Source organism: Pleurodeles waltl, chromosome 5, assembly GCF_031143425.1.
Source record: "Pleurodeles waltl isolate 20211129_DDA chromosome 5, aPleWal1.hap1.20221129, whole genome shotgun sequence".
Classification (NCBI taxonomy): Eukaryota; Metazoa; Chordata; class Amphibia; order Caudata; family Salamandridae; genus Pleurodeles; species Pleurodeles waltl.
Genome location: NC_090444.1, coordinates 1862978501 through 1863001208, shown reverse-complemented (window position 1 = coordinate 1863001208; position 22708 = coordinate 1862978501). Strand labels below are relative to the sequence as shown.

The 22708-nt window shown below is 45.6% G+C and overlaps 1 protein-coding gene across 2 annotated transcripts in view; it reads left to right on the top strand.

Moving 5' to 3' along the window:
- LOC138296894 (solute carrier family 22 member 7-like) overlaps positions 1-22708 on the top strand; it is a 259538-nt gene that overhangs the window by 86560 nt on the left and 150270 nt on the right. For both annotated transcript variants that reach the window (XM_069236390.1, XM_069236389.1), the window contains exon 2: positions 16612-16715. In XM_069236390.1, coding sequence (XP_069092491.1) covers positions 16612-16715 — 104 coding nt within the window. The remainder of the gene's footprint in view (positions 1-16611; positions 16716-22708) is intronic.

Here is a 22708-nt window from a genome sequence, read left to right as displayed (position 1 = left end):
ATACAGGCACACTTATGAGCACTGGGGCCCTGGGTTACCAGGGTCCCAGTGACACATACAACTAAAACAACATATATACAGTGAAAAATGGGGGTAACATGCCAGGTAAGATGGTACTTTCCTACAATTTCCACCACAATTTGGATGGAAATCCTCCAGTAGTCGTGCCGGCTGTCCTAGGCGCAGTGGCTGCTCCACCAGAGGCCCCGCCCCACCAAAAGGACTCCACCCGCCGTATTCCGACCTGTAATATGGCATGTCGGTGTCATGATGACGGGGTGCTGCCGGCGGTGAAAGTCCCTGTTCCCGTTCCCTGGCAGACGACCTCCTTGCCGGACAAGGTAAGTCAATTGTCCGACAGGGGAGGGGGTTGGGAGAGTGGGGGGTGTTGTGTGTTGGTGTGTGAATGTAAGTGTGTATGCATGTGTGTATGCATGTGTGTTTGGGTGTTTGAATGCATATATGATTGTTGAAGTGAGTGCATGTTGGAATGTTTGTGTGAATGCATGTATGTATGCCTGTGAGTGTATGCGGGTGCGTGTGTGTGTATGTGTGGAGGGGGTGCTGTTCTGGGAGGGGGTGGAGGGTGGGTGCTGTTCTGGAAGGGGGTGGTGGGAGGGGAGTGCTGTTATGGAATGGGGTGGGGGAGGGGTGTGCTGTCCTTCATGGGGTTTTGGGGGGCATTGGGATTGCGGGGGGTGTTGGGGGAGTCCTCTGCCGGTGACAGGAAAGAACTTTCCTCTCACCTGTCTTTCCTGTCACCGGTAGCCTTTCCACCAGGGTTTTTGTGGCAGCGCTACAGCCACGGAAACCTTGACGGACAGTGGACTCATTATCCTGCCAGCAGTCATCAGTCATCAGTCGACCACCAGATAGGAGATGCTGATCTCCGGCCCGGCTGTCCAACCGCCCTGGCAATAAAAGTGAGGATGTGGAGGTTTGACAGAGGCCAAACCGTCACACTCATAATGTGGTGGTCTTCACAACCAAAGCACGCAGCTGACCACTGCATGGCCAGGGACATAAACAACCCGACTGAGGAAGTAGAAAATATATGGAAGACAAATTTCCCCACGCAAAGGGGGACCAACTTAAAGGTGAAAGGTGGTTGAAATCTTTAAGAAAAGAACTAAGGCAATTAGGATAACAAAGGCCTAGGTCATGTACAACAACTTGCTGGGAAACCAGTCTCTTCTAATTTGAGTGATTGTCAATTATTGGCAGCACGGCAAATGTGGAAATAACACCCAATGTAGAGTGCACAAATAGATTTGATATTCTGCAGCCTGAACACATTTCAGTCAATTACCTGATGACCCCTTTTGAGGAATCCAGAGCTGATGAACCAATCAGTGATGCTGATTTACCATCACTAGCAGATGCATTTGGCCTCATCGGTGTATTGCGAGCGGAGATAATCGATTTAAAGCGAGTAATCCTGAAGCTTGTGGACACTTTGGCCAAACCATCTGGGGACCTTACATTTAAGCGCAAACTGTTGTACACCTTAAACTCTGAGTTTACTGCTGTATACCTCCTGGACGTTCCAATAAATCTGAGGTTAACTTTCAAGAACCTCCATGGATGTACCGTCCAGCTACTGCCAGAAGGCTTGGAAACTCTGACTGTGTTGGTCGTGGTCCCACAGGAAGGAATACTTTTAATTTTAACAATAAAACCGTAGATCCATCTGTGTTTCCTCGCATGTCCAAGGTTTTTTCTGTGTAAAATGTTATGCTGCACGTGTGGCCAAGGAGATTCAATTGAGGTGAAATTGATAGATGTAGAGTTAGTCGAAGGCTTGGTTATGCTAGATCAGCGTACGTCCCCTCCAGAGGGATCTGAAATTCAGTTCAGGCCGGGACTCCCGCGTGATGCTCAGGAGGGACTCGGGCGCACTATAGTCAAGAGTTGTGATGCGGGCTGCAGCTCCTTCCCTGGGAAGAGGTGCAGTCACACTCGATTGACTGTCTTTAATCTCTTTGCCTTCAACGCAAGAAAAGATTCCCGTAGAGAATGATCAAGGTATTCATTGAGCTGAAAGCGATGAAACTACCCACCCAGATTTGTGAGGAAAGAGTGTATAGCCAATAATTTGGCTCCTGAAATTGCTTGACGCAGAATGGATGGCTCAAGAAGTATTTATGAATAAATCACATTTAGTACCCTACATGAGGTTATTGAATGGGAACGTAGCAGCGATCAAATCTGAACTAGCTGATGAGGACTGGGGAAAATTAATTGATGAACACCACATATGGGCTTGATTACGAGTTTGGCGGTCCTAGAACCACAAAAGTCGAAGGGCGATCCGACCGCCACACTCCTGGCGTTCGGACTGCCACATTAAGAGCCTGGTGGTCAGACTGCTGGGAGACCGCCGCAACTGCCAGGATCATGGATCCCAATGGGTTGGAGATGGTCATTGTCGTAGTCAGCCACAGCTGTGCTGAGTTTGGCACAGCCGTGCTGATCACGACTTTCCTTTCTGCCATGAAAAGGCTGGCAGAAAGGCAGTGCTGGGGACCCCCCTGCCAGCACCCTCGGAATGCGCACTGTCTGCTATGGCACACAGTGGGCATTCAGCGGGTGCTGTGTGCGACGGCAGGAGCCGAGGCCAATGCCACTGCAATGTTTCCACCAGACTGACCTGTGGAAACATTGTAATACAACAGGGGTGAGGCTGCTGGTTTCACAGCGGCCTCCTCCCTGTGGCTTTGGTGCCCGACAGTTGGACCACCAAAGTCGCAATTAGGCCCTATGTCTTTTCCAAGAGGGTTGGGCCACTAATCATGCTTCTAGATCAAGCTACATCATATATAGCATTGAGGCCCAAGCATCCAAGGTGGACAGGTCACCTGGAGGGGGGGGGGGGACTAATCATATGGATAAAAACTGCACTCAACTGCACAATAAAGAATACTGAAATAGCCTCTCCGGACTTATTATTTCTTAGACTTACACCAAAACAAGGGACTCCTTATCTACGAGTAAATATTTACAATAGAACTGCACCACAAAACAAGGAATTTGAGACCATGAGAATCTTGAATGAAAGTTTAAATGCTCACTGAGAAAGGCACCTTGTGGTTATCGTGGGAGATGTTAATACTTGCATTGAGTCTTATGACCCAATGAAAGAACTGACTAAAGAGGAGGATGTAAGTTGTGGAATTCCAACCTTAGCCCATCTGAGAAGAAAGATGCGGATGAGAGCCGCTGCACTACAAGTCCTAGGCCTAGTAGTGTCCCATGGCCTAGGAGCCTGTGATGGTTGTTCTCCATTGGATCCATGTGCCAACCTTTAGAAGATGTGAATACAAAAGTAATCATGGTTATACATTGATTGTGGTTAGAATTTGGCATGAAGTGACTGATATGAAGTTCATGGAATGAATTGAAAGCAATCATGATTTTCTTATGTTAGAATTAAAAGGGTTTCAAATCAGCGATATGACATGCCCTGATGCATATCCTCCTGAAACAACAGTGCTAACTAACAATAGGCGTAGCATGAGATGGGTGCACATATACAATGTTGCAAACTCTATGCAAGAGATTTATAAATCACTAGCTGTATCATTAGCCTTATTAGAGAATCTGGATTTTACAATCTTTCAGATCATGGTTGTTCATGAAGAATTATTTTCTAGATTTAAATATTTTTTTAGGATATATATAAAAAACCATGAATACCTTCCTGCTCTTGTTAAGGCCATAAAAAGCAAGGTTAGCTTTAAAATAATTGAATGCAGACAAAGATAGTAAATATTATTAAAACTTGAAAGATCAAGTAGGAAAATAAAGGGGCAGATTTAAGAAAAGTGACGCAGCTTCCAATGGAGCGCCTATTTCTTGCGTCCCTTAGCGCCCCACTAACGCCAACACCTGTGTGCAGTATTAAAGATACGGCGCACCATGGCAGTAGTTAGGGAACTAGAGGCAACATTTTTTACACTAGTTTGGCGCTTTCCAGGATTAGCGTAAAAAAATGTTGGCACTAATCCTGCAAATCACATTAAGGACCATTATAAACAATGGTGTGCCTCCTTTTAACGCCTGCTCTGTGCAGGTGTAAAAATGCTGCAAAAAATGGCGCAAAGAAATCTTTTGCATTTCTTTGCACCACACCCCCCTTGCATATATTATGCCTGGCGCAGGCATAATGTGGCACAAGGGGTTACAAAGTGGAGCAATGCATGCATTACGCCACTTTTTAAACTGGAGCTGTGAGTTTGGCCTCATTGGGCCACATTAGTGTAAAAACAATGGTGCTGATGAGGAGCAAGGAGGTACCAGAGGCTCTTAAATCTGGACCTATGTCTTCTAGTGTAAACGAAGGGGGCAGGAGAGAGATAGTGGAACTTACATTAGAAGAAACTCTGAACGCAATACAGGCTCAAAAAATTGGGGAAGCTCCTGGCCTTGATAAGATCCCCTGTGATTTGTATCACTCTGAACCATTGATATGGGGACTGTATATAAATAAATTGTCAAATGCTATAGCTGCAGGAGCCCCAATCCCTAACTCTTGGGAGTGAGCTGAAATCATACAGATTTTTAAGAAGGGTGCTTGAAATACCCCTGCTAGCTATCAACCCATCAGTGTTATTGGTACCAAGCAAAAGGTCCATAGTAAGCAAATTCTCACAAGACTTTGGGAGGGGATGTCAGCCACCAAGGTGCTTACACATTTCCATGCTGGGTTTAAAGCTAAGACCAGCACAATAGATCAGGTTCTACGCTTTCTGACTATAAAATGGAAATCAGTAGACATAGATCAAGGCCCCCTGTATGTCTCGTTTGATGACATGGAGTTTGCTCTTGATCTAGTTCCGGGTGTTAAACTTTTGGAGGTAGTAGACAACATTTGGGCTCCATCTGGGCTTTTGCTCTTGATTCAACAGCTAAACACACATAACGTTGCCAAGGCCGTGTCGGGTTCGGATGGGGAAACCACAGAGGACTTTCCAATCAGAAAAGGAGTTCACCATGGATGTGTCTTGGTGCTCACCATCTTCTTTCACTAATGGCTGCATTACTTACTTGATGGACTAGGAAAATGATTGAAAACAATGTCTGGCTCAAAGGCCTCAGGTCTATTATTTGCCATGATAAACTCATTCTTTAAAAAAAAACACAAGGGCCTGTGTATCTTTTTGGAAAGATTTAGGCCCATATTTATACTTTTTTTGCGCCGCATTTGCGCTGCTTTTAGGCGCAAAAACGACACAAACTTCCAAAATACAATTGTATTTTGCAAGTTTGCGCCGCTTTTGCATAAAAACAATTCGCAAATGCGGCGCTACAAAAAGTATAAATATGGGCCTTAATGTTATCTGTAAGAGTCATGGCTTCGAAATAAATTAAATCAAAACTAAATATACTGTGTTTAATTCGCGGAAAAATGCTAATGGAAATGTAACTATGGAAGGGTACTATAGAGGGTACTATAGAGGGTACTATGGAGGGTACTATAGAGGGTACCATAGAGGGTACTATGGAGGGTACTATAGAGGGTACTATAGATGGTACTATGTTGGGTACTATGGAGGGTACTATAGAGGGTACTATAGATGGTACTATGGAGGGTACTATGGAGGGTACTATAGAGGGTACTATAGAGGGTACTATGGAGGGTACTATAGAGGGTACTATGGAGGGTACAATAGAGGGTACTATGGAAGGGTACTATGGAGGGTGCTATAGAGGGTACTATGGAGGGTACTATAGAGGGTACTATAGAGGGTACTATGGAAGGGTACTATAGAGGGTACTATGGAGGGCACTATAGAGGGTACTATAGAGGGTACTATGGAAGGGTACTATAGAAGGTACTATAGAGGGTACTATGGAGGGTACTATAGAGGGTACTATAGAGGGTACTATGGAAGGGTACTATAGAGGGTACTATAGAGGGTACTATAGAGGGTACTATGGAAGGGTACTATAGAGGGTACTATGGAGGGTACTATAGAGGGTACTATAGAGGGTACTATGGAAGGGTACTATAGAGGGTACTATAGAGGGTACTATGGAGGGTACTATAGAGGGTACTATAAAGGGTACTATGGAAGGGTACTATAGAAGGTACTATAGAGGGTACTATAGAGGGTACTATGGAAGGGTACTATAGAGGGTACTATAGAGGGTACTATGGAGGGTACTATAGAGGGTACTATAGAGGATATCATGGAAGGGTACTATAGAGGGTACTATAGAGGGTACTATAGAGGGTCTCTGAGATCGACTATTCAGGGGTGAGACTCACTGACTCCATAACTGAGAGGTCAGGATTGAGAAAAGCTAATTTATTTCAAAGCATCAAACTTGCAGGATTATAAGGTTCGCCAACCGGTCCTCATCCTATCCTATTTCCCCGGCATTTACAGGGCAGAATTGTGGGGTAGCTGGAAGTTAGATCTACTTGAGAAAAGTGAGAATACCTTTATCAAAACATTGTTGAAAATCCCAACTAGTGCACTGCTACTCCCATTCAGACTGAATCTAAACTTAAAATCAATTTCTAATGTAGTCAATTTAAAGCCTATTTTATATTAGATTCGGATATGGACAATAGAGGAGCTGGTGCCCCATAGAGAATGTCCCAGAAGCATATTAGGCAAGTCTTTGTCACATACAGTTCTTGGCTATGTTATATAAATACATGGTTGAGTAGGCTGGGATTGAGTGGGAATTGATTGCATCCCTCTTCAATTCCCGCAGGTGCTTGCGAATCTGTGAGGTCAACCTCTTGGCGCATTGGTCTAAGCACTAGGCTTGCTGCTGTTCCGACAGTCAGCCTTTCTGATCTTTTTCTGATGATTAAGTGCAACTTTAAAATTTGAGAAATTCATGGATCACCTAATTCTCTCTCAGTTTACTAAGGCTTTGTTTATTAAATTTAGATTAGGGATTCACCCATTCGCCACTTTTTCCTGCTCATGGACCAAAAATAGCAATTTAACAAACTTATGTCCTGTGTGTTTCCAGGCAGAAGAGAATGAAGAGCACTTGTTATTTGTTTGTAGTGCTTATGCGAAGGAACATGCTCGGTCGATTATCCCTCTGTGTCGCTCTCTGGGAACCAGAGACCAACAAAATGCACTGAGAATATGCAAGAGAGACAATCGAAGCTGCATTGTTCTTTCGATTCCAGAATACTTGCAATCAGTCTGGCAAATAAGATCAAAAAAGCATTGCTATAGTGGGATATTTATGAAAACCTCCAAAGCACAGAGCACATCAGATGCTAACACCTCAATGAATCTTGCAAGGTCTTATCAGTGAAGTTTGCTGTAATGGGGGCTTTTCATACCCAAACATGCTCCTGCTAGAGTTTTTTTTTATGGAGGTTTCATAAGAGAGAAATGATTGCTAGTTATTGATCTGGGCTAAGGCTTAGTAAGTGACCAATTAGTATATCTTTAACTGGCCCAGCAAACTTGTCAATGTCTCCTGGTGAGCACAGCAGATGCGTTTGAGCTGACCGTTTTTTGGCTTTTTTAGTATATCTTTCTAGTATTTTTGTCTTTTATATGCTTTATTTTAATTAACTTCGTAGGCCAAGGATACTGAATTTATTCATTCAATTATACAATTGTACATTGTGCCTTGTACCTTTATGAGCTGCTAATATTTATATTTATATATGTTTTTATATTTACTTTTATAGTTATGTTAACTGAAATAAAGCTTTTTCAACGATGACGCGAACCTCACATAAGAGAAATGCTTTTAAAACACTTTGGCCAAAGTTACAAGTGTTGCAGAATTCCATTAGGAGATTCCTGGGGGCTGGAGTTACTGATACTGGCTGAATGTTTAATTCCACATGGTTTAACACTTTTAAGGCCTGATTTCGACATCGGCGGGCGGGTTACTGTGTCACAATTGTGACGTATGTCCCCTCCTCCGAAAAATAAATCCTGTTCTATCCAATAGGATGTAGATTTCTGCAGACGGGCTATCTGTTGTGATGGAGTAACTCATCTGCCAAACTCTAAATCAGGCCCATAGGTACCATCTGATCAGAGCAGGTTAATGTCTGCAGGAGCTCCTGTGGGGAGCAAGAGGGGAAGGAAGGGAGATGGTGAGAGTGGATGGGGCAATGAAAGATTATTGGCCGGCCAGGGGGAGGACTGCATGCCACCTGTTCCTTGGCTAAGGGTCAGGCGGGACCTAGGGTCACCGGCAAAACCAGCTCCGGTGCTCCAGCTTTTGGAAGATGCACTGCGTGAACACCGGACCACTGATAATAGTGCGGTGTAAAACTGCGGAGAGGAATTCTGGTCTCCACAATGTGTAAACGTGGCCTATGTGGGATGCATCATGGTTATTTGTAAAATACTTGGTATTGCATAACTGACCTTCAATGTCCAAGCCTGTATTTAAAAACATTTCTTTTTCTGGCAAACCAATTCAATGCCAGGGTCTGCAGAGTACTTTGGAATTCACTTTCTAATAGAGCCAATAGGAATTTCTAAAATCCTAAATAACCCTTAACATTGTTTTGTTTTCTCCTAAGTTTGCCATTACGGTCTCAATACTTGATTCTGTTTTCTACTTTTAAGGTGTGTGATTGGACTTCAAATGCACTCAAGTAGTTACACAGACCGGCAGGAGGGAGATGGCTAGACTGAAGACATGGGTGGGGTTAGAAGGCACAAGCAAAATACGTCATTTAGATGAATAACTGACAAGACTGGAGGAGTGTGGCTTCCTACCCGCACTGTGGCCCGTATTTATACTTTTTTTAGCGCCGCATTTGCGCCGCTTTTTGACGCAAAACGGCGCAAACCTACAAAATACAATGGTATTTTGCAAGTTTGCGCCGTTTTTGCGTCAAAAAACGACGCAAATGCAGCGCAAAAAAAGAATAAATACGGGCCTTTATCTATTGCTAAATTGATAGATTATAGGAATCCCCATTCCAAGCTAGTCAGCAAATTCTTCCCCTCAGTTTACCAGTATATTCAGTTCCCGTTTCCTCCCGGACACGTTCTTTAGATATAATGTCGGACACCGCTCTTCCAAACTAGGGCGAAACTGTTCCTATGTTGCTTGTGTTCCGGTTCAGAGTGGGCCTGGCCTGGCAGTTTGGGCTGGGCTGTTCCCATTGGAGAAGGGAAAAGACGGATTTGCATATGGCTGGGTCCAAACTGGGGTGGCGTGGTGAGCAAAAAACTGATGGATTACACCCAGATCTTTGTGACTGGGGGTGAATGTTTCCATTGTTCAGCATTCCGTCCATCCTCTGTTCTTTTTCCTTTTGTCGCCCTAAGTGGCTACGGTATGCACAGACAAGAGCCCCGTGCTCACTGTGTCATTGAATTCAAGATAGCCTGGCTGATAAGGGGTGATTCACTGAAACCGGTCCTTGGATGCTTGTTTCCTGTCCAGGGAGGACCTGGCCTAGCAGTTCAGGCTGGACTGTTCCCATGGGGAACAGGGTCAAGACTGATTTGCACATGGCTGGGTCTAAACTGGGGTGACGTGGCAAGCAAAATAACGATGGACTAAACCCAGATCTGTGACTGGGGGTGAGTGTTTGAAAAGTTTCAACACTCTGTCCATCATTTTATTTTGTTTTGTGATGTTGCACACACAGTTGAGCCTTCGAAGAGTGTCATGAGTAGAAATAAGTCTCAGCCCCCTCAACAAGACCTCCTGACTTTGGAAGAAACCAAAACTGGTCCTTTTCACCACCAGCGTCACCAGCAAATGCTGGTTCTGTGCTAACAGGAGCACACTGCTTTTCGGGTTGCATGGACACTAACACGTCTTAATTGCAGATATCAAGTTGCCATGGACCAGCTCTCTCTTCCTATTTGAATCCCCTGTTCCGCATTATCATGGGTAATCAGGTGGGTGCGGGCTAATTATTCCCCTGGTCAGAAGTCTTGAAGTTATGAAGGATTGAAAACCCACTGAGTGAATTCAGGTTATTTCAGTTCAGATATAGTTCTTTGAACATATGAGCAAAGAATCTGAAGGTCTAAAGTTATTTATTAGTGTTCATTACAAACAAAGTTCGTATATGTTTGAGTTGAAAAGACAGAGAGCCGATACGTGTTTCGCCCCCTTTGGAGGGTCTACCTGGAGCTTTTTCAAGGCTAGTAAACGTTACCATACAAACTCCATTATTTAGGAACACTTAGTGGTAGATCATTATAATCAATCTATTCATAGGCGAAAATGTGAAAGGATCTGAGTCCTCGGATGAATCCCATGTCGCGTCATCCTGTGAATGGCACTGACCCTGAAAAGATCCTTCTTGTGAATTATTAACATCAAGAGGTGTTGGAGATCAGTGTTTTTCAATGGTTCTCCTGCAAACCTGAACTGCACATCAATGTGTGCTTAAGGGATGTATAATAGGTGCACGTCGAAGCTGCTTGCTTGCACCTATCCACATTGTGTCGTCTCTGGGACACCGTTAAAGGCGCAGTGCTGCTAACTATTGTGGGTGTACCATGGCCTCTAGGAGGCTGGGCAGAGCGCTTCACCATCCATCATTAGCAGGGCACCTTCTCATTTTTTCAACAGGTTTACTTTTATTTTGGGAATTTGTGCACAATTTGGTGATACTTAAGTAGCATGTATTCCCATAAAAGAGGGGGCCTGGAAAATGTTGGCCCAGATGTGTTGGTGGAATAGGTGAACCCTGAATTATTTCTGTAATGAGCACAACATGTGCCAATAACACTGCACTGAGCAGGGAGCAACACAACCTGGGGGCAAGTTGGGGCAAACTGAGATTGTAAGCCATGTTTAGGCCAGTACCAGCCATCAAAAAGTGGAGAGGATTTAAAAAACAATTTAAACAGGGGTGGGTTGTCCGCAACAAAATAATGGTGAATTGTTAACTTTAGTGAACATTGCTCACAACTGGAACCTCAAGTGGGGCGTTAGAACTAGGGGTGCAGTAAGTCCTTCAGCACCCCAAGACTTGGAGGAAGTTCAGAAAGGTAATGGAAAACAACAAGGCTTTTCATCAGTTTCATTTTCACACAGAATCAGCGGTTTGTTTAATTAAATAAAAGGTCACTGGCATTTGAGAAGAGACCAGACAACAACTTTTCACAAATCACTGCAGGGCCTGGTCTTTGGTCTCACAGTGCCCTGTCCAGGAAGGCTGATGGCACCAGGAGCAGATCCACACACTCTAGTAAAGCTAAAGGTGCTCCTACTGGGAGCCAGCCTCATTCCTACCTGCGGGGGGCACCATCACCTCACACAAAGACTGTGTCTGCGCTCTAGCCAGAAAATGAAGGAGGTGATTTCCTAACATTTCGTGATGGGTTTGTCTCATAAAAGTGTCGCAAATCAGTAAAAAAAATAATATTATTTGCTTTCCAGTGCAAAAAACTTGTTTTGTGCTGGAATTTGACTAAAAGTAATGCAAAGTAGCACAAAGCACTGCTTTGCGTTACTTAGTGCCAAGGCGGTGTTCCATCGACGTGCCCATGGACCCCCCCACCATTTGTGACGCAAAACACTATCTACCAAATATGTGAGACAGGGCTTTGCATAAAAAAATTATGCCTTTTGAAAGCAGACATTAAAAGGAGAAATGTTTTGATTCTCCTTCCTCTTTCGATGTTGGATGCGCACTGCACTGTGCAGCGCACATACAACGTAGGAAAAGCCTTGTAGGTAGAGTATTTTGTAGTAGAAGGGTACAAAACCTATGCTAGGCTCACACACACACCCTTGCACTAAAGGTGTTTGCGTGGCGCACAGCAGCTAAAATCCGTGCCGGCGCTACGGAGAGGGGAGGGGACAGCAATATCTCTGTAGATGTGGCTCTCTGCTGCTTCCGACCCTGTCACGCAACACAGCGCAGCATTTGTGGCTGCTGCGTTGCGTGACAGTTTAGTAAATCTGCCTCCAACTGTGAAAGGGAACGGTACGAAACCGTTGCCTGGACTCGAGAGAGCGGATTCACATCCCCTGCCTGGAATCTGTGTGTAAAAGGGGGACCCAAACTTGGTTCCCCACTTGTTTCCAGTTCCAACCTCCCTTCCTGACTGACGAAAGATGTGGCTGCTCCACAGAGTGTTGTGTGTTCCTCGTAGACAGTACTGAGCTGTGGTGCATAGAAGGTGTCTCTCTTGAGTTCTGAAACGGGCTAGAGATGTTGCAGAATGTGGTTGGGTGTAAGACCACTCTACAATTCACTATATCCCCACCGGTGGGATACTTTTTACGTTTTCATAATGCACAGATTCTGTTCTGCAACTTTCCACACTGCAGTAGTAATGTCATTTTGCAAACTCCATATTAGTACTTTACCCAAACTTAGGGCCTGATTTATATTTTTTTAGTACCTCGTTTTGTCATTTTTTGACGCAAAAGCAGCACAAACGTACAAAATATAATTGAATTTTAAATGCGGCGCTAAAAAAGTATAAATCAGGCCCATAATGTCAGGCTCCAATATTCCTCAGACCCTGATTTAGAATTTGTTTATCATTATCCTTCTGCTCTGCCTGGATTTACTTTGAGTTGTGGAGACGGCTTTGCTGCCTCTGGTCCCAGAGCATCGCAGATGCAAGCGTCAGGGCGATGCAGGCGTGCACAATTCTCCATCACTCACGCATCACAGTATTCCTTAATGTCCTGCCAGCAAGCATTGCTACTTTCAAAGGAGCCTCAGGCATCACTTTGGAATTTTCAGTCATTCTCCAGTTACTTTGCTGTACAAACCTCCACAATACTGACTGACGTGCACAGACTTGGATATAACTCAATAAAGCTTATGATTATGTAGTGAAGATACCCAGGGGCGTTGTTTAGATAGTAAGATTGAAGTGTCAGCTGCAGATTTTCCGACAATCCGGCTGCCTTTTAATTTTTAAATGAATTATTCCACAAGCAGGGTGCATGAGAGGAGCCTAAGGGGCTGCAGTAAGAGAGAGAAATGCGGATTGGTAGGAGTACTAAGGGAGTAAACACAATATACTGTAAAATAAATTATATTTTTGAGAACTTTCAAAAGATAAAGTGAGCATGGGTGTGCCTTTTTGTCTGTGTGTGTGTAAAAACTCCTGATGAAATCAGAAAGATACCTCACCATACACAAATAAAGGCACCTATGTCCAACTATTTATCAGACAATACATTTATTAAAGGGGTGTAACACCCCAAACACCCCCCTCCACAAAGCTACACCCCTGTATACCTCCCCAGTAGGCTCCCTGTGATGTCCTAGATGGCTCACTTGGCACACGTAGAACACTCGCACCAGCCCAATGGATGGATGTACACCTGACTCTGCGCGGTTTGACCCAGCTCACCCTCCGATGAAAAGCACCAGTTTAAGACTCCCCGTGGTGTCCAAGGGTTCTCGCGCGGCCTCTGCACTGCGCTGCCTGGTTTGCTTCTAAGGGAGAAATCATGAGGAGGGGCGCCGCAGTGACAGTGTCTGTGGTGGTCGAACTGCAGGAAGGCAAAAGCAGCAGATATGGAGACTGATTTGGAGTTCAGCAGACGGGTTACTTCATCACAAACATGACTGATATCTTGTCAGCCGAAGTCTATGATCTCCATAGGATATAATGGGATTGTAATACGGCGGACGGGATATCTGTCCCCTGTGTGATGGAGTATTCCCCTCCGCCAAGTTGTTCTTGCTCATCCTCTCCCCAGACGCTCTAGCCATTAAGAACCACTTCCTGCTCTTGCATCTGCTGGGACAGGAAGCTTGAAGCATCCTTTACAGGCGCCAACACACCAGTGAAGGGGCTCCTGCTTCACTAAATCAGATCCAAGGGACCTTGGACCTTTGTGCATTTGTCAGACAAGGCTCTGGGGTGTTAGTGACACAGGATCTGCTTGGGGGCTCGAACCAGGAGAGCCCCCTCACCCTTCTTTGAAAAGAAAATGACTCTGTGTTCAGAGGAGCACTGACAAAAATGAATATCACAGTGGTTGGGGTATCTGGAACCAACATGTTAGGGTGCACTGAGCAAATTCTTGCTCTTGAGCTATACGCTGGGGACCACGGTACGAAGGGGGATATTTATGAGAGGCTTGAGCAGCACAAGTCGCTGCGTTGCCTTACTCTGTGCGAGGGAGGCATTCCATGGGTGTTGCATTGCGTGTTTTTATGCAACACCCATGGACTTTGACGCATCCCTAGATTTACAAGACCATGTGAAACTGGGGATGAGTCAAAACTTTACAATTCCCAAGAGGTGTCGTAGCGACGAGAAATATTTGTATTTCTTCTTGTTTTTTCTTCTTTCCATCACTGGTGCATTCTGCGGCATGGAAAGAGGACAACGCCTCTGCGGATTGTTTTTCTGCAGGAGGGTGCCAGCGTTGGCACCAGGCAGCCAAATGTGCACCAGTGCAGGAGGAAGGGAATAAACCATGTTTTATAAATACAACACGTTCCTGACCTTTCACATTGGCGTAGGACAGCGCAGCAAGAAGACTTGCGGTTCTGTCCTACACCGATTCCCCATAAATATTGGCCCAAGTGTTCTACTTTTCACTTCACTGACTAATGGTAATGCAACAATAGGGAATGTTTGCACAAGCAAAGACTTTTTTATTTGTTGTCCTAGGTTAATGAATTTAAACCAGTTTGCAGAGTGAAAATGTTGGTTGTGAAAAGCAAACGGAACAAGTATGTAACTTGAGTGGATATCCGAGACATCTAAACAAAAGCAGGTTTTACTGAGGAAATATAAGGAAGCACTCACTTTAAGCCGGACAATTCTCTTGCAAAACAATTCCTATGGAATATTTTCTGCAGGAATCCATATGCACAACCAATGTGTTGCTAATTTTACCATTTGCAAAATTGTCCTTGCTAAAATGACATTTCACTCACCCCTACCCTCTTCTCTCCTTTGGTATTTCGTTAGTTCTCTCTGTAACTTGTGATTCTTCACCTAGAAGTGCTCAATCAGTCAATCAATCAGTTTTTGTAAAGTGCGGCTACTCACCCGTGAGGGTCTCAAGGCGCTGGGGGAGGAGGAGAAGGGTCTCATCCGAAAAGAGCCACGTCTTGAGGTTCTTCCTAAAGATGGTTTGTCTGAGGTGCAGGGGGAGGTTATTCCAGCTCTTTGCTGCAATATAGGTGAAGGATCGTCCTCTGGCGGTGGTTTTACGGATGCGAAGGATGGTGGCCAGGGCCATCTAGGTGGAGCGTAGGGATCTGGCGGTGGTGTGGAAGGAGACGCAGTGGTTCAGGTAGGCTTGTCGTGCGTTGTGTATGGCCTTGTACGTGTGGGTGAGTAGCTTGAAGGTGATTTGCTTCCCGACCGGTAGCCAGTGGAAGGTCCTCAGGTGTTGGGAGATGTGTTCTCAGTGTGGGAGTTCCAGAAAGTACTTGTGTGGTGTAAGAGGGTACTTACTCGTTGAGTACCTCGGCCTTGTTGCTGTACCGGATCTATGGTCCACATCATTGGTGTCTATCTGGCTTGTATTTTTCACAATGGTCTAACACTTAGGGCCTGATTTAGAGTTTGGAAGACGGGTTACTCTGTCACAATGTGATGAATATCCCGTGCGCTGTATCACAATTCCCATAGGATATAATAGAATCGTAAAACAGTGGACAGGATATCCGTCACATTTGTGACAGAGTAACCCCCTCCACCAAACTCTAAACCCGGCTCTTAGACGTAGAGAGCCCATCTGTATTTATGGTGAACATTCACAGCATGAGGGTAACAAATAGTGGTGACCCCTCTAATGGTGCCAGGCCTTGATGAATATGTTCTTGCACGACTATCAAGATCCTATACCCCCAAAGTCATTGCTAGTCCCGAATGTGAGGTACAGAGTTGTAACTTTCACTAGGCAAAAATAACAGCAAATGGATTGTGGTGGGTGGCAGGAAGCAATGCAGATAAGCTCAGCATCTCACTCTGACCCACACTTGTGGGCAATTGGCATAGGACAGCACCGCAAGTATTTTTGCTGTACTGCCTTATGCCAATGTGAAAGGGCAGGAATGTACCATATTTATGAAATACAGTGTATTCCTGTCCTTGTCCCCTGCACTGGTGCACAATTGGCTGCCTAGCGCCACCGCAAGCACCCTTTCCCCATGGTGCAAGTGTGCCTGCGCTGCATGCAGGATTGTTTAAAACAATCTGAGAGGCGTTTTCCTCTTTCTACATGGAAAGAGGAAAAAACAAGGAGACGTAAGATTCTGGCGCTGCCCCAGGTTTACGTAATTAAGTAAATCTGGGGCAGCATCAAAATCCATGCATGTTGCATGCGAAAACCCACTGCAATGGCCATGGAACGCCTCCCTGGTGCAGAGTAAGGCGAAGAAGCCAACACAGCACAAATGCAGCGCCTTACTCCGTATCTCTGAGGGCATTCAAAGCCACACACAGTGGATTTGCATGGTTTCATAGATATGGCTGAGATGCTTGCACTAAAAGAAAGTGATGCTTTGGTGGCGCAAGCCTCTCATAAATATGCCCCTCTGAGGGTTTACCATCACAGCAGCCAGAGGACTTAACTTGGGACTCACCCATTGCAGACACTACTCAAGTTTTGTAAGAGATCACTTCTCAGTGCTTGATGTGATGCTGTATGCTTTGACACTTTGTCATGCAATATCCTTTTCTTAATTTGCAGTGGGATCTGGTTTGCAACCGAAAATGGATGAACCAGGCATCAGCCAGTTTCTTCTTCATGGGAGTGACATTCGGCGCCATCATCTTTGGCTACTTGTCGGACAGGTAAGTGAAACCCACGCTGGGGAGAGTTGCAAAGCTGGATATGGGGAAGTAAAGCCCTATACCCAAGAAAGGGCAGAAGCTCCAGCCAGGGCGGTAAAGCCTCCTATCAATTAATCAAGCAATCAATTGGGATTTATAATGCAGGGCAAATCACCCGTGAGGTTCCCAAGGGACTGGAATTGCTAGCTGCTTCAGTGTGCTCTGTTCATTAGAACAGCCATGTCCTTTCATGAATTCCCGGAGCAATGTGGCTCTCCTGAGGTGCAGGAGAAGGTTGTTCTATGCTTTGACTGCCAGGTTAGACAAGGAGCATCCTCGTCTGTTGGATCGGCATATCCGGGGGTGTCTGCGAGGAAGAGGGAGGTGGATTGCAGGTGTCTGGTCGGTTGGTGGAAGGTCATTCGTTTGTTGATGTATGCAGGTCCTTCATTGTGCAGGGCTTTGAATGCATGGGTCTATAGGTGAAAGCACATAAGCCCTGGATGGGTTAGTGAAGTAGAAGACAATTGAGTTGATTTTTACACATTATCTTGTAAACACAGCCCAGTAGAACCTTCTTGGCATATAGGCAACTTACCAGCTTGAGCGGTACGAAGACAAAAGTTGTGACCTATCCATATCCCACAACTTACCTGCTGATAATGTGCAAAGGGTGAACATTCAGACCATGTCACACACTGTAGGATGCTGGCCTGGTTTGTAGTGGGTACCTAAGGTACTTACATCTTATACCAGGTCCAGTTATCCCTTATTAGTGAAATGTAGGCAGTGTCTAGAAGCCAGGCTCTCTAGGGGTAGCTGTAGTTGAACAGCCAAGGCTTATCTAGGAGACATGCAAAGCTCTTGCAATACCACTGTAGTCACACAGTACTCACAAACATGAAAGAAAATACTGTTACAAAAATAAAGGTACTTCATTTTAGTGACACAAATGCCAAAAATACCATAGAGACTATACTCCCTTGGGAGTAAGTAATACACAAATTATATACAATAGTATGCAGAAATAGCTGTAAAACAGTTCAGTGAAAATCACAATAGTTAGAAATGGGCCTAGGGGGAACACAAACCATATATTAAGAAAGTGGAATGCAAATGTTGGTTTCCCACCAAGGCAAGTGCAGTGTATAGAGGGGCGCTGGGAGTATTAGAAAACACCAAAGATAAGTAATAGAACCCACCCAAGAGCCCAGGAAAGCAGGAGTAAATCACAGTTACTTTCCTAGAACACACAAGAACATGAGAAAGAAGATAGTGCAAGAACCAGAAGAGACTGCAAGACACCAACAGTGGATTCCTGGATCTGATGACCTGTGGAAGAAGGGGACCAAGTCCAAAAATAACAGAAGAGTCCAGGGAGAACAGGAGCCCCTGCTAACCCGGATGAAGGTACAAATGAAGAACCACCGGTGAAGAACAATAGTCAGTACATCAACCAAGAAGATGGATGTGGGTTCCTGGTTGATGCAGATGATGTCCCACGCCGGATGGAAGATTACAGTCTGGTTTGCATCGCTAGATTCCGCCAACAAGCCTTGGCACAAGCAAAGCTCGTGGTTAGGGGAAAATAACGCTGCCCGGGACCAGGAGGGACCTGGTAGACTCAACCCAGGAGGAGGAGTCAGAGTGGCTCTCAGCAACTCAGAGAGCCCTCAGAAGACCAGGCAGCATGCACAGGAGTCCCACAGCATGGAGACAAAGAAGGTGCAAAAGGAGGCCTATGCAGCACTACACAAAGGATCCCACACCAATGGAGAACCACGCAGGAAGCTGTGCTTCGCAGGAAGGAGTTCTGGGGGCTGGAGCTGCGCGGTGCATGAAGAACTTTGTGGAAGGATGCCAACAAGCCTTGGCAACTGCAAAGCACGTAGTGCACAAGGGTACTGTCTTGCGTGGGGAGACAAGCAGTTACCTTATCCAAAGTTGGACAGTAGGATGTCAGGACCGTTGGGACCACTTCAGTCCACCATCCGTGATGCAGGATCCATGCAACTCGTCAGGAGAGGGGACCACACAGCTGCTTGTTATTGCAGAGAGGTGCCTGCTGAAGCAGGGGAGTGACTCCTTCACTCCAAGGGAGATTCCTTCGTTCTTCTGGTGCAGGCTAAAGACAGGATGTCCTCTGAGGATGCACGACCAGGAAACAGTTGTAGTTGCTGGCAGGAGTTGAAGATACCATGTTGCAGAAGTCATCTTTGCTTCTTTGTTGCAGTTTGTAGAGTTCCTGGAGGAGCTAGATGCAGTTTCTTCGGTAAGAAGATGAAGTAAAGGATGCAGAGGATTCCTGTTGGCATCTTGGAATCTGAAGATCCACCCAAGAGAGAGACCCTAAATAGCCCTGATAGGGGGATTGGTCAGCTAAACAGTTAAGCACCTATCAGGGGAGGGCTCTGACATCACCTGTTGGCACTGACACTCAGATGCCACCAGAGTTCCCTGCCAACTTGGAATCCAAGATGGCAAAACCCAGGGATAATGTGGAGGAGCTCTGAGCATCACCCCTGGGGTGGTGATGGACAAGGGAGTGGTCACTCCCCATTCCTTTGTCCAGTTTCACATCTGAGCAGGGACTGGGGGTCCCTGAACCGGTGTAGACTGGATCATGCAAGGAGGGCACCATCTGTGCCCTTCAAAGCATTTCCAGTGGCTTGGGAGAGGCTACTCCTCCCAAGCCTGTAACACCTATTTCCAAAGGGAGAGGGTGTAACACCCCTCCCCCAAAGGTAATGCTTTGTTCTGCCTTCCTGGGCTCCAGCTGCTCAAGTAACAGGAGGGCAGAAACCTGTCTGTGAGGTGGAAGCAGCTGGGGCTGCCTGGAAAACCGCAGAAGGCTGGAATGGCAATACTGGGGGGCTGCTCTAGAAGCCCCCAGAGTGCATGGAATCATACAACCAATGCTCGCAAAAGCATTGGGGTATGATTCCAATATGTTTGATACAAAACATGCCTATGTTTGGAGTTACCATTATGTAGCTAGTAACCTACGTCCAGTACACGTGTAAAATGGCGTCCCTGCACTCACAAAGTCCGGGAAAATGGTCCTGGAGATCGTGGGGGCACCTCTGCTAGTGCTGGGGTGCCCTCTCACACAGGTACTCTGCACCCTGCCCTCAGGGCTGAAGGGCCGGCTATAGGGGTGACTTATAAGTGACCTGGTGCAGTATAAATTGCACCTTTTCACGCAGGCTGCAATGGCAGTCCTGTAGAAGCCTTTGGGTGGCAAAAGAAATGCTGCAGCCCATAGGGATCCCCTGGAACCCCAATGCCCTGGGTGCCTTAGTACCATGTACAAGGGACTTATAAGGGGGCACTAGTATGCCAATTGTGGGTGACATACTGGGTTACCAGTATGCAACAACCATAATTTAAGTGGGAGAGCATAACTATTGGGGCCCTGATTATCAGGATCCCAGTAGACACAGTCACACATACTGACAAACAGGCCAAAAGTGGGGGTAAACAAGCTAGAAAGAGGCTACTTTTCTACACAGACTGTCAGTAATACATATATTTTTCTAATGAGTTGCTGGTACTCTATTCCCCAAAAGACGCACAAATAAAATAACTCCACATTGGTACCTTTAAAGTCTTTATTGAAATATTAAAGTCCATTTTTTGTGCAGAAGGAATGTAAAAGGCTAAAAGTGTAATTGCAGATACGAAAATTATGGTTAATAGAAAGGCACACTATGTGAATAATATGAACATTGAGAGCATATTCTGTGATAATCTTTGGCGTAATGCCATGGCTCCTGGTCCTATCTAACACATGTATTAGCAGCAAACTCTAGCCAAAAATAAGACCTTCTCACAGGGCATCCATTCATGCCTGTCAGCTGTTCAGATTTCTCCAGTCTGCTGCCTGCCCTTGCGCAGACTAAGGGCCTGATTTAGATGTTGGCGGATGGGCTGCTCCCTCACAGCGGTGACGGATAGTCCATCCAATGAAATATAAATCCCATTATGTCCTATGGAATTTAGGATATCCGTCACCCTTGTGATGGAATAACCCCTTCGCCAACATCTAAATCAGGCCCTAGTTCTTGTCTCTGTTACATCACTTTTCTGAAACATTCAAGACAGTAAGTGAAAAAGAGCCACCTTGGTGCAGGCGGTTTATCGAAGAGGGTCGCTTGGGAATATCTGAAGATGTATCATTTTCAGACTTATTTTGGGAAAAATGAATCCTGTTTTCTGTGTTGTACAGTGAGAACAGAAGTGCGTGAATTCTCTTGCATATTAGTCAGAGTCACTGTACTTTTTGTTAAATGTCACTCTCCATGAATATATAATATTTGAGCTAGAAATACACTATCAAAGAATAATAAAATATTGTTATACTGTAAATGCACTTTTTCCAGGCGGTGAAGCACAAACTTAAAACTACACCCAACCACAACCCTGTAGAGGCAACCTTGGGCTGGGGGTAGGCTCCTGTTGCCCATCCCTACATGACGCATGCAAACCACGATGGTTGACGATCTCCCCTTTAGGCATGACATGGAGACACATTGAGCAGTCAGTTCTTTGCGGAGAATGAAAACACGGCTTCCTCACCGTTAATGGAATGGGAAGCCTTCAAAACATTGGTTCGGGGGTTGTGCATACAGACCACTGTAGGGGCTCGCAATTCACTACTGGAGACTTAACACAAATTAGAAACAAACTACGCACCACTAAGACACACTTCCCTACAGGAAGCCAACCTGCAGAACAACATTCAGAACTACTAAAGCAGCAGGCAGAGGGCATGGGAAAGCTGCAGTGCCTTGACCATGATACATACCTTGCTAAAACACATAACAAGGGCGACAAGGCAGGTAGACTACTAGTGAGTATGCTTAGACCCTGCCTAATGCACATGCCATTACTTCTATTGGAGGTCTCCTTAGGCACCTGTACCTCACACAAGTACTAAAGCAGCATTTTTCCAATACTACCAGCAGTTTATCAGTGCACCACCCCATCCCCGACAGTTAGTGTTGACCTCTTGCAGCCTACCAAACTCCCACGCCTGACAATGGTCCAACAGATTGCTTTGGAAGCCCTTATCACTGAACAAGAAATTAAGGCAGTTCTTGGGGACTTGGCAACTGGGAAGGTCCCTGGCACAGATGGGATTCCCTCTGAGTTTTACTCAACGTTCTCTCCCTAGCTGGTTCCTCAGATGGTAATGCTCTTTCATAGTGTCCTTGTAGAGGAAAGCATTCTTTCTTCCACAAGCAACGCCCTTATCATCTCTAGATTATAGCCTGGCAGTGATGTCAAGGATATGGCTGCTTTTCATACCCTTTCTGTACTTAATGCAGACTATAAGGTCCTCAGCAAATTGCTGGCAACCAGGATACTGTTGGAGCTGCTATCCTTGTTTCACACAGATTAGTGTGGGTTTGTCCCAAGCTGCAGCACGTCCTTGAATATTAGAAGGCTTTATTCCATCCTTGCCTATGATTCGGCCCCATACTTTCACAAACATGGGTTTGGTGGACGCATTGCTGCCTGGGTGAGGACTCTGTACTCCACACCTACAGCCAGAGTGAAGACAGGACGGTGCATCTCAAATCCCGTCACCATCCATAGAGGTGCGCGGCAGAGACGCCCCCTATTCCCTTACTCTTTGCACTCGCTATTGAACCACTGGCGGAGTCCCTCTGCAGAGAAGAGGCAGACTTGGGCATTTCTATACCCGGGAGCACACATATGGGATCACTCTAAGTGGATGACCTACTGGTCTATATTAAGTATGTCCGGGCAGTTCTGACTAACATAGAGGAGATGGTGCGTAAGTTCCACCCGGTTTCTGGACTTAAGACTAATTAGGACAAATTGTGCATCTTCCGGCTCTGTTGGGACGCTCTTCCTAGAGCTCTGCCAGATGGATTAGGTGCCTTGCTCTGTGCGCCGAACTGCTTCAAATATGTTGACATGCTGACATACCAGGCTGAGGCAGATAACATTGATGGCGATCAGGGAACAGCGGTGCGTCCCCTTAA